At 35.7% G+C, this 12569-nt stretch overlaps 1 protein-coding gene across 1 annotated transcript in view; it reads left to right on the top strand.

Annotated features, from left to right (window-relative positions):
* The window catches only part of l(2)k09022 (HEAT repeat containing 1 homolog l(2)k09022), a 447482-nt gene that overhangs the window by 321020 nt on the left and 113893 nt on the right, over positions 1 to 12569 (top strand). Inside the window, exon 32 of the mRNA XM_090374601.1 lies at positions 7565 to 7750. Coding sequence (XP_090230727.1) covers positions 7565 to 7750 — 186 coding nt within the window. The remainder of the gene's footprint in view (positions 1 to 7564; positions 7751 to 12569) is intronic.

The raw sequence follows: 12569 nt of genomic DNA, 5'->3' as shown, positions 1-12569 counted from the left end.
AAATGCCTTTTCATAATCCACAAATGCCAGTCATAATGGTGTTTTATATTCATTTGCTTTCTCCATTAGCTGTGATATTACGTGAAGGTGATCCATAGTTGAGAATCCTGTCCTAAAGCCAGCTTGCCCTTTCGGTTGATTCTCATCAAGTATTCTTTCTAATCTGTTAGTAATGACCCTTGTGAACAACTTGTAGATGTGGGATAACAAGCTAATTGGTCTATAATTTCCAATTTCTGATTTATCTCCTTTCTTATACAGCAAAACTATGATTGCATTATTCCACTGTTTAGGCGTCACACCTTTTCTAATGCACTTTGTGAAGAGCCTTGCCAGTTTTTGTGTTATGTTGCTCCCTCCCAATTTTAACAACTCTACAGTAACTTCATCTTCCCCCGGGACTTTCTGATTCTTCATTTTCTTCAATGCATGTTCTACCTCATCAGGAAGAATATCGGGTATGTTGTATGTGTTGCTACTTTGCAATCCATCTTCCCCACTGCTGGTACCATTCCCTCGCTCCTTGTATAATTCTCTATAGTAGTCTTCTGCTATTTGAATTATGCCTTCTCTGCTGTTTATAAGTACACCATCGCTATTCTTCAGTTTCAGTATCATTTGTCTTTCTGTATTACTGCTCATGGCTGCTGATTTAAATCCTTTGTTTTCCCTTAATGCTTGTTCTACTTTTCTTGTGTTAAATCTTCTTATGTCCTCTCTGAGTCTCTTTCTAATGCATAACTCAGTATACTCAATTTTCTCCCTGTCAGTGTTTTTCTTGCTTTTCATTTGTCGTCTTCGGTTCATCATGACAAGTGTTTCTTGACTAATTTTTTCTTCTTTGGATTTCTTTTTCCCTATAGGTTTCTTGGGCTTTATCACTTTCAGAAAGTTGTAATATTCCTCGTCGATATCTTGGTCCTGAGCAGTCTGCAGAAGCTCAGACTTGTTCTTAAGTTCCAGTACATACTGCTTTTTCTCTTCCTCTGTTATCTCAAAGCTTTGTATTATTTACTCGAGTCAGTTTTTTCCTTTCCTTTCCTACATCTATATCAAGTTTACATCTTACCATTCTGTGATCACTTCCAACATTTACCTTATTCAGGACGGTAACATCATTCACAATATATCTTCTGTTAGTGAGGATGAAGTCGATTTCATTAGTAGTTAATCCATTTGGACTCTTCCATGTCCACTTTCTGTTCACCCTTTTCTTAAAAAAAGTGTTCATTACTGACAGTCCTTGAGATTCTGCAAATTCCACAGGTCTTTCACCTCTTTTATTTCTTTCACCAATTCCAAAATTTCCTATAGTTCTTCTTTCTGCGCTGTTTTGCCTTTTTCCAACCTTAGCATTGAAGTCCCCCATAATAATAGTGTAGTGGGTTTTCTGCTCATCTAGAAGACTCTCAATTTCGGTGTACATTTCTTCAACCTCTTCATCATCATGGCTCGATGTTGGTGCATAAATAATTATAATCTTTAGCTTGTTCCTCTGAGTATTAGTCTTGACACCCTTGGTGATGTACTTTTGAATTCCAAAATGTTGTTTTTAAAATCTTTATGGACCAGAAACCCAACTCCACCTTCACTCCTTTCACTGTTTCCATTGGTGTACAGCAGATTTCCACTTGATAAACTTATAAGTGATTCATTTAATTCAAGGGTAAACTAGACAAACTTTTGGAGTGAATGGATGGGTGAAAGAGGGTTTTTTTTTTTTGCTAATGCTTATATTGTGTCAGTATAAAAAATTTAATTATAAATGCACCATATTAAAATATTTCTTGCCTTTAAAAAAAAAAAAAAACTGTATATTGAATGTCACACACAATGCAACAGCATGCCTGCTCATTTGAATTTTTTCTTGCCCACTTCGGAGTTAAGGACATTGTTTAATTTACAGACCAGTGGACTACTGAAGTAGATTTCCTGTCTACCTTAGTGACTACAAAGTTGAGGTTTGCATAATTTGCACTGGTGTTCATTACATTTTGGTAGGGCATTTTATATTTCACTGTTTAAAATAAATTAAAAAAAAAAAAAAAAATTCAAATTGGGTTAAAGAAGTGTACTAATTTTTTATGAATATCTCAACTTAACTACTTTGGATTCCCTTTTCATTACTGAAAATTTTAGTGCTTTTATATATTTAAATTAAATGTCCTTTTTCCTTGCTTGTTTATTTTATTATTATTGTTTTAAAAAATTAAGTTGCTATGTTTTTTATCATGATAAATATCAGTGTCAGAATATAGTTTTTAATCCCTGAAACATACAAATCAGATTGGTTATAAAAGTTCATTCTACACGAGTATTGCTCTTTTCTTTGTGTAGTGATGGTTGGAAAAATCAGAATGCTGGATGATTATTGGCAAGATGATAACAGGACAGTTGTATGTCAAGGTGGCTAGAACCTTGAACATGTAAAGAATAATGATTTCATGGTTATCAAAGAATAACATGGCTCTCTCTCTCTCTCTCTCGACTGTTTATATTAGGCTTTAGGAAAGGGAACTCTGCAATGCAACCATTGTTTGCATTTCAAAGAGAACTCATCTGACTTTATACAAACAAAACTGTCTCTAGAGTGAACACTGCTGAGCCGAATGTAGATTTGGGCTCTGTGTGAGGCTTTTCAGAAGTGCCATATGTTCCAAATTAATTTTCATGGTGGTTGTTGTTGTTGTTTGGTTTTTAAGAGCATTAGCAACTAAGGCCATATTGCTCCAGGGATATGAGGTGGTCATTCCCTGACCTTTCTGCATCCTCCGTATTTGGTGGTCATGGGCTTGAACCCCGGTCTAATCAAGAAGCGTGTGCTACGCACTGCTGCTCCTGCCCACCCGGCTACGGAGGCGCCTAATTTTCATGGATGATGATGCTTTTACACAGAGCTCAAGTGGTAAATGAATACAATCATTGAGTATAAAGACTGCATAGGCTGTTCAACAGTAATCTGGAGCCAGATTGGGGAAAATGCATGATCAAAAACTCAAAAAAAAAAAAAAAAAAAAAAAAAAGGGGGGGGGGGCATTTAGTGGGTGCCCCTTTGGTTTTTAGGAGCATTAGCAACTAACATATTGCTCCGGGGATATGCGATGGTCATTCTCTGACCTTTCCACATCCTCCGTATTTGGTGGTCATGGGCTCGAACACCGGTCTAATCAAGAAGCGTGTGCTACGCACTGCTGCTCCTGCCCACCTGGCTACGGAGGCACCATGGTTCAAGAAAAGAAAGGCATAAATGGTTTCTCAAAGGTTTTTAATGTCTGGAAAGCAAGCAGTTTCACATCTCAAAGGCATAAATGTGACAGAAAAACAATACTTCAAAACATTGCCCTCATACTCTAAGGAAGACTGTGCAGAAAAATTGGACATCCAGTGTGCAGCAAATAATAGCTGAATTCAACTAAGCCCAGAACTGCCTTATTTCAACCTGCACAGGGAATTGAATAAATTGGATATTCCTTCAATTCTTAATAAGCAATTGCCTGCCTATTAGCCACTTGTTTCAGAGAAAATAGAAAAATCCAATTACAGTGGTGCTTAGAACATTGTGATTGATGGTGGAACAATGGAAAAAAGTTATGTGAGGCAAATTATGATACAGTTTGTTTTGTACTGATGGTAGGCAGAGAGTGTGATGGGTTTTGTTAGCATGGACTGGGTCTGCTGATACTGGTGGAAGGTATCAGCAGACAGTATCTGTGGAAGGTGTCATCCAGGAAGTACCTGAATTTGTATCAGATATACTTCAACTTGCAGCGTTACACTTACTTTTATTCTGAAGGTGATGGCCACTTTATGGATGACACTGCAGCAGCACATCATGCCAGGATCGTGCAAGAATGGTTTGAAGGCTAACACAGATTTCCATTATCTTCCCTGGACCTCACATTCACCTGATCTCAATCCTATTGAGAATGTGAGGTATATGCTGGAGAGAGCTATTTGGCAACAAAGCCCTCTTCCTTCAACTTTGTCACAGTCATGTGATATTTTGCTGGAAGGATGATTGCAGTTAGACCAAAACACCTTATAGAATCCATGCCGCACTGCATACATGTTGTTATTCAAAGCAAATGCAGCCTGATTTGATACCTGAATAAAAAAAAAATTTTGGCCAGTGTGAATATGTTCAGATGAATCATCATTCAACCTTTTCCAACATCATGGAGAGTCTACATTTGGCAAATAAATTCAAATTGAGGAAAGACAGGTGGAGGATAGATGTGTGGAAATCTGCCTTTAGCCAGCGGGTAGTTGGATGATAGAACAGACTTCCATCCCTTGTTGTGGAAGTTGATAGCCTAAATAAATTTAAGGCTCAGCTGGACAGGTATTTCAAATGAACGGAGGGGTGAAGTGGAAGGATTTTTTTTTTTTTTTTTTTTTTTTGGCTGATGCTGCATAAGCTTGCTTTCTTGCATCATATGCCTCTACTAATGCTAATGCTAAATGTCAAAGGAAGCGCATCATCCTGATTGTCTTTTGCCAACCATGAAACATGGAGAAGAATCAACAATGGTTTGAGCAGCAATAACTTGGTGTTCTTTAAATTCTATCCACACTGAATGTGCAAATTACTGCCACTTTACCTTGATATTCTGAGTGACCAGGTTCATCGCATGGTGCAAACATTGTTTACAACAAACAATGACAAATTTCAAGATGATTATGCTCCATTACATACAGCAAGATGTGCCGAATCGTGGTTTGAAGAGCATACACCTGCAGCTAAGCATCTTGCATGGCCTCACAATCACCAGACTTAAATGTTATTGAGCCACTATGGGTATATTTTGACAGGAGAGTGAGAAGCAGATTTTCTTCACCTTCATTACTCAAGGAGCTTGAAGCATTCCTCCATGAATTTCGGTATTCCTCTTAAGATGTCAGGATTTATTTGAAACTATTCTATGTAGAATATAAGCTGTTTTAAAAGCAAAGTGTGGCCCACTGTCACAGTATTGATTGTTATTTGGTGAGTAACTTCTGCTTCAAAAAAAAAAGAAAGAAAGAAAGAAATGAAATGCATGCTACATCCTTATTCACTGTAATACAGTTAATATCTGTCAATAATTTGATAAGTATAGTAATAATTTTGTTTTCTCTTTTCCACCCACAAATATTAACTTTAGTTTCGATAAACTATAATAAACATTATGCAGAATCACTCTCCAATATCAAAGTTTTTTATTGCCTCCATCTGTTTTACAACTTCATCATAGCAATTTAACACATTTATCAAGCAAGATTTCCCCTTCAAAAACCATGCTAAGACTCATTTATGATTCAGTTTTTATCAAAATAGTCCTGTATTATGTTTTAAACTATTAATTCCATAATCTTACCAACCAGAAGTTGTCAAACTCACTGATCATTGTCATAATTTCTTTAGCTCCTTCCTTATGTACTGGGAAGACTTTGGCACTTCTCCTCCAGGCTAAGGGAATAATCCCTGAATCTTGTGAGGATCTCTAACTAATGGTTGGATGCATTTACTTGCTGGGGTGTTTTTTTTTTTTTTTTTTTTTTTTTTTAGTATAACTGGATGCACACCATCTACTCCTGAGGCTCTGCACTCTCTTAGCCTCTGTAAGTGATATCAGGGAGGTGATAACTTCCCTGATATTATTTTAGCAGCAGTTAAACTTGACCTTCATTTCCCCCCCTCCCCACTGTTCCATTCTGGTTTCTGTAAAGATTGTTGCCAAATACTTGTTCAACTTGGCTGCTATTTCGGTAGGATTATTCATTATACCACCTCTTTGATCTTGTAAGGGATCTAATGAATTTACCCTCTGGATTTTTTGCATTCATATATGAGTAAAGCTTTCCCCCCCTCCCCCATTCTTAGCTCTTTAGCATTTTAGCATTAGCAGTAAAGACACCTCCCATTTTACCTCTTCATTCTTTCCAATAGTTTGTTTGGTTCTTCTTTGAATTTGTTTAAGCTATCAACTTCCACAACAATAGATGAAAGTTTGTTCCAGCAATCAATTCCCTGCTGGCTAAAGGCAAATTTCTGCATATCTATTCTGCAACTGTCCTACCTCAATTTGAATTTATGCCCTCCCCCCTGTGTGTGTGTGTGTGTGTGTGCGCGTGTGCGTGTGTGTGTGTGAGTGAGTGAACGAGAGGAAGAATTCCACCAGCATTGAGCTTGCTCAATCCATTCAGAGCCTAAACACCTCAATCAGATCACCTTGCCGGTTCCTGGTCTTCAGATGCTGCAATTTTCAGAGCTGAAGCCTTTCTTGGTAAGAGTACTGTTTTGTTACCCTCACCAATCTCATTGCCCTTCTCTGTACTCGTTCCAGTAGCTCCAAAATGAAGCCTCCAGACCTGTATGCAGTACTCAAGATGTGGCCTGACCATTGCTTTATACAACGGGATAATGACCTCCCTGCTAGCAGAATTCTTGTATATCATTCACAAAACCCCATGATCCCATCTGCCTAACTTTTCTAGATCCTGTTGCAGTAGCATACTGTCGTTAGCCACCCTGCCAACCTTTGTAACATATGCAAACTTAGATATTAAGCCTGATATGCCTTCATCAGTATCATTGATAAATATAGAAAACAAGAATTGGCCCAACACTGAACCCTGGAGGATTCCACTAATAACATTAGTCCACAAAGAGCAATGTCCACTGATTACTGCTCTCTGTCTTCTCCGACTCAACAAATCCTTTATATATAGCAGCAGCTTGCCCTTAATGCCCACACTGCTCCAATCTGTACAGCAATCTTCTATGTGCAACAGTATCAAAAGTGTTTCTGAAATCCAAGTATATGATATCAAATATGATATATTTTGCCAGCTATTTTTCATATTCAGCTTTTTCTAGTCTTATTGTGTAAGCGTTTTTGTTTTATTCTATATTTTCTTATAGTTTTATGAAGCTGTGTCACATTATAGCCTGTAACTGTCTCACACTTTGCTTTTGCTCAATTAAAAGTTTTAGCTCTCTTGTCATCCATTTTGGTAGCTTGCATATGGCCTGATGCCTTTTCCTTTATTTCTCAACTGGAAAAATCACTTCTCATAATTTATCAGTATCTCCCCCCCCCCATTTCCTTTGACCAACTAAATTTCTTTGGATAAAAAAAAGTAAAGTGCAGCCAATATCAATCCACTGCAGGATGGAAGCCTCCTCAACAATTCATGCTGAGGGAAATGGACCACAATCTACCACGCTGGTCCAGTGCGGGTTGGCAGATCGACTGTATTCAGCAACCAGGGGCTTGAACCCCGGTCTACTCAAAGAACGTGTGCTACTGCACTCCCGCTCCTGACCACTTGGCTACGGAGGCCGTTACCTCTTTGGATACTACTCATTTTATGACATTATGATCACTTCCTGTTATCAGTTCCTGAACTCTCATATTTTGATACTATTTGGATCCTTGGTTGAGAATTAGTTCAAGAATATTTGAACCCTTTGTGGTTTTTCTAATAATTAAACTAATTTTATTATTTTAATTAGTTTTTTACCATTTTATTTTTTTTTATATATATTGCTGTCACTCATTAAAATAATGTTTGCCTCTAGTCATCAGCACTCTTAGCTCTTATCAAGCCTTTGGTGAAAGTTGTCCACAGGAAAGAGATACAAGAACAGCAGCCACATACCAACAAAGATACTGAAGAACTCATTTTAACTCGTCAGACAGCTCTTTTCAGCTTAAAGCTACTCTGTAAAACTTATGGACAGGATGCTCCAGAGAAGTTCCTAAAGGTAACATTTATACTAGATTTATTGGCAATGATAATTTTATGCAGAAATGAAAACATGTCATTTATATATATAGAAATAAATCATAATAATAAATATGAGAGTTACCTCAATATCCAAATAGGAGATCTTTTTTCAATTTCTGGGATAAAATCAGATAAATTAAATTAAAAACACTGAATTTAAATAAATAAATAACCTAAAATACCTCTATGTTCATACTTCCAGTACGTGAACCCTCTAAGCACTGGAACACACCGACATCAACCAGCCCCAGACATCAGATAACCCAAGCACTAAAGAAGACTGAGCACATTTCCGTCAAAAATAAACCTTATTTTAAAATGCTTAACCTTCTGTTATTAAAACCCAAATCTCCTTCGAAGGGACCAAACTTTTCGTATGCGAGACGTTTTCACCAGAAGGATAATAATACTGAAATCTGAAATGTTGATATGAGAGATTATTGTCAATCGGCATGTGCACAAAGGCCCATGAGGCTGAGATTATGAAGAGATGACAAATGTTAATAAAATGTTCTTGAATCTTCATTTCTACAGACTCTGCTATAAGTAGTTTAGTAGAAACGATGATTGGAGAACATTCTATTAACGTTCGTTGTCTCTGCATAATCTCAGACTCGTAGGCCTTTGTGCACATACGCAATTGACAATAATCTCTCATATCAACGTTTAAATTTAGGGGGAACATTTGAGATGTCAGTATTATTATCCTTCTGGTGAAACGTCTCGCAGACGAAAAGTTTGGTCCCTTCAAAGGAGATTTGGGTTTTAATAATATAAGACTAAGCATTTTAAAACACTGTTTATTTTTGACGGAAATGTGCTCAGTCTTCTTTAGTGCTTGGGTTATCTGATGTCTGGGGCTGGTTGATGTCAGTGTGTTCCAGTGCTTGGAGGGTTTACGTACGGGAAATATGAGCATATCGAAGTATTTAGGTTATTTATTTATTTAAATTTGGTGTTTTTAATTTAATGTAATTTTAATTTATCTGATTTTATCCCGGAAATTGAAAAAAGATCTCCTATTTGGATATTGAGGTAACTCTCATATTTATTATTATAATTATAATTAAGAAAAGGGAGATAGATTGAGATTTTCATCTCTTAGTATTTTAGAGAAATAAATCATGTAAAGTTTTGTTGAATAATACAAAAGTTACTCTGCTTTGCAATAATAATTTAACAGTAGCATACAACAATGGAACTAATGAGACATGTAGAAGGTATCCAGTTAAAAGCACTAATAATACTGTTGGTTGTGCTGTTGATATTCTTGAGGCTAATGTGGTAGTAAAGAAATAAAGTAAAAGGATAAATAATATGTGAGAGAGATTTAGGCAAGGTTATTTTGAGAATGTTTCTGTAGTTGTTTCCCCCCCCATCTCATTTAGAAGATTATATAAAAAACAAAAGATTATCAGGGATGTTATGACCTGGAGTAATTTCCTACAGAAATTAGTCCAGGATTAATTTCCTCCAGTAGGAAATTAATCCAGGTTGTAACATCCATGGTCTTGTTGCTTGTTATGTAAATCTGAATGTCACTAGTGGAATATAATTGTGCCACAGATATCTCTCTCTCTCTCTCTCTCTCTCTCTCTCTCTCTCTCTCTGTGTGATACAATATTAAGGGAACAAAATTGAAATTTGCTGTTTTCATGAGAGAGATTGTGTGTCTCAGGAAAGAAAAGAATTCTTGTTTTGGAAAGAATGTAATCACATGGACACAGACATCCTCCTCGATGCTAGAGCCTATGCTCATTTGGCTACAGGGAATGAATGACCAAGGGAAGAATGCACTAGTCCCATAAGAGGTTGTAATTTTGGACAATTCAGGAAGCAAAAAAAAATCATTATTTCTATATGAGACCATGAACTTTTCAGTATCCTCCCTCATAAATTCCTTCCTGTTTTTCCTTGCATTGTCAAAATTCTAACTTACACATTATGTTTAATATCTGACTTTCCTTGTAGCTATAAATTAAGACTTCAGTTTGCTTATACTTAATTCCATCAGTTATCACCATTAAAAGATGTTAACTGTTTTATGATGACTAAAAAATGAATAGCAAATGCTTAGAAAACGGTACTCACCTTGTATAAATCTGCAATAAATTTTTTGGTAGATGGTGACTAAATTTAGGTTGGAAGAAGCATTAAAAAGAACTAAGGCGGGGAATGGGGTGATACAATATTAAGGGAACAAAATTGAAATTTGCTGTTTTCACACCCCATTCACCGCCTTAGTTCTTTTTAATGCTTCTTCCAACCTGAATTTAGCCACCATCTACCAAAAAATTTATTGCAGATTTATACAAGGTGAGTACCATTTTCTAAGCATTTGCTATTCATTTTTAAGTCAGATTTAACACAGTATTATAAGATTACTATAATTTCACTATAGTCTGTTTTACGATGTCATTGAGAAAAGTAAGGAGGTAGGGAATAATGTTACACCAATGGGAAGTGAACTTGTGAAGTGAACTTAGAAAAAACAAACAGCAATGATACTGCAGCCAATTTTCTGTATCACTATATTACAATAGACAGCTGCAATGCAGCTTTCAACGTGTAAAACAAATCTGACGCATTTAATTTTAATGTTGTCAACCTCATGCAGTGGCACTCCAACATATATAAAGGAGTGCATGCCAGCATTAACCTAGCACAATGCATTAGGGTAGCAACTATCTATAGTAAATAAGGACATAACCATTAATAACATCAGAATGATATATAAAAAAATGATTAATAACCATTTTCCTCCATATCTCTACTACCACTTTAGCAAAGCCTTCAATACTATCAAATATAAAAATCTAAAGGGGAAATAATTGAAGTTATTTCCTCCTTAACTACCAGGTCTGTACATAGTGTGTGTGTGTGTGTGTGTGTGTATACAGGTAGATCTCGACTTTACAAGTTAATTCGTTCCTAGCGCGCACTTGTAAAGCGGGAATTTATTTCCCATAGACATAAGGTTAAAAATAGGGATTACATTCTGAACAATGAAATTAGTTAGCTAATTAGTTTATGTTTAAACAATGATTGATTTATCGAAAGAAATGAAAACATAGCCTGTAAAATCAAGTAAATTATAATAATATAGAAATTATTTATGACTTACAAATGTTAAAGATGTTTATTCTTCATCATCATCGACTAAATGCACACTTGATCACTCATTATTGGCTCAGCACGCATTGGTTTGTTGCACAAGGAGTCTTCTTCTTCAGAAATGTTTCAAGAGACATTTGTTTCCAAGATAATCTCCTCTTTTAATTATAAATTTCACGATTGCATGCATAAACATTTTTTAACGGCACACACAAATTGCAACTAACACAATTTGCATGGAGTAACAAGTTTATGAAGCTTTAAAAAAAAAAAAAAGGAATGAAGATAAGATTGTGAAAATTTATTCGTTTTTTATACAATTGAATATTTCAGTAAAGGGGAAACACATTTCACCATAAAAGCGTAAAAAACCACACAATTCTAGCTATCGGTATTTTCGCAAATGCAAGAAGATCAAGTTTATAATTGCTTGTTTATAATTGCTTGCAGTAAGTAACAGAAAAGCCCAATAAACTGCAAAGTACAAATTGTTTTTATTGTTTTATGGTAGTGACCTCCAGAAATGTGCTTTAGAAAAATATCACAAAGGCATTCAAAATTTATTCTTTTAACGGAACATATGATGACGATGAAAGTGTAGTGCATTTTAATGATTTGAATTGGTAGCTACTGCAATTTACAAACCACGCTCAAGACCTTTTATGTGGCCTTAAGGTCATGCTGGTGACCTTAAAAATGGCATTTTAGAGAGATAAATAGCTTAGTTATACAGCGAAAATTTCAACTTCGAGATCTTGAAACAAATTACCAAAAAAAAAAAAAAAAACAATGTATTATTGGGTTCACATTACGGTATTTTAATGATACTATGGTGTCTCTGGAACTGATTAATATTGTAAAGCCGGGGTGCACTGTATTGAATAGCCACATACGTGGTTTGGAATGTGGTATTTATGAATGTTTAACATTCATTTTTTGCAATTAATGTTCATATTTTCGATTTTGTTGATACTTGGGGGGAAAAAAACTTGTAAACCCAGGAACTTGTAAAGCGAGAACTGCATGTAATACACTTGGCCTCTGTGGTGTCTTAAAACTTAGATAACTTGTACCCACCAATTGGCCAATACAGTGTATTAACTCTGTATATATTTTAATAGTTTATTTCTTTATTTTCTTTTCTTACCCACATGACTGACGTTAAATACACAAGGGACACGCTTTCAGACATTCGTTCAGGATCCTAACTACAGGAATGAAATTTGCAATCCCAAACTACTGGAGCTCATCTGTTTATCTTTCTTTCTGCCTTCTTTTGTCCCTTTATCTTATTTCTCGTGAGCCATAATTTTACGAACGCAACATCCAGATGCTAACCTCTTCCTTTACCCAACTTATTCTTTGCCGTAATAAAGTTTTAGCCCCTATTCACTACTACTTTGTAAGCTATGATAATCCTTAGCTATCCTGGGCAGTATATTCATCATCACACATATCATATCCATACATTCTTTAAGCAATTCTATATATCCTTTTGCGTCCTTCAAGTATTACGCTACATACATACAATTTTTTCAACATTATTCTCAGTATTTTTTTATTTTTTATTATTTTTTTTTTTTTTTCTCTCTCTCTCCATCTATTACCACCATCCTCTAACTTTAGGAACCACTAGTGCACAATACATAAATATACAAGACACCATCTTATCCATTTTCAGT

Source organism: Mastigoproctus giganteus, chromosome 5 (assembly GCF_048544385.1).
Source record: "Mastigoproctus giganteus isolate SK-2022 chromosome 5, ASM4854438v1, whole genome shotgun sequence".
Classification (NCBI taxonomy): domain Eukaryota; kingdom Metazoa; phylum Arthropoda; class Arachnida; order Uropygi; family Thelyphonidae; genus Mastigoproctus; species Mastigoproctus giganteus.
This window is presented reverse-complemented; position numbering and strand designations above follow the sequence as displayed.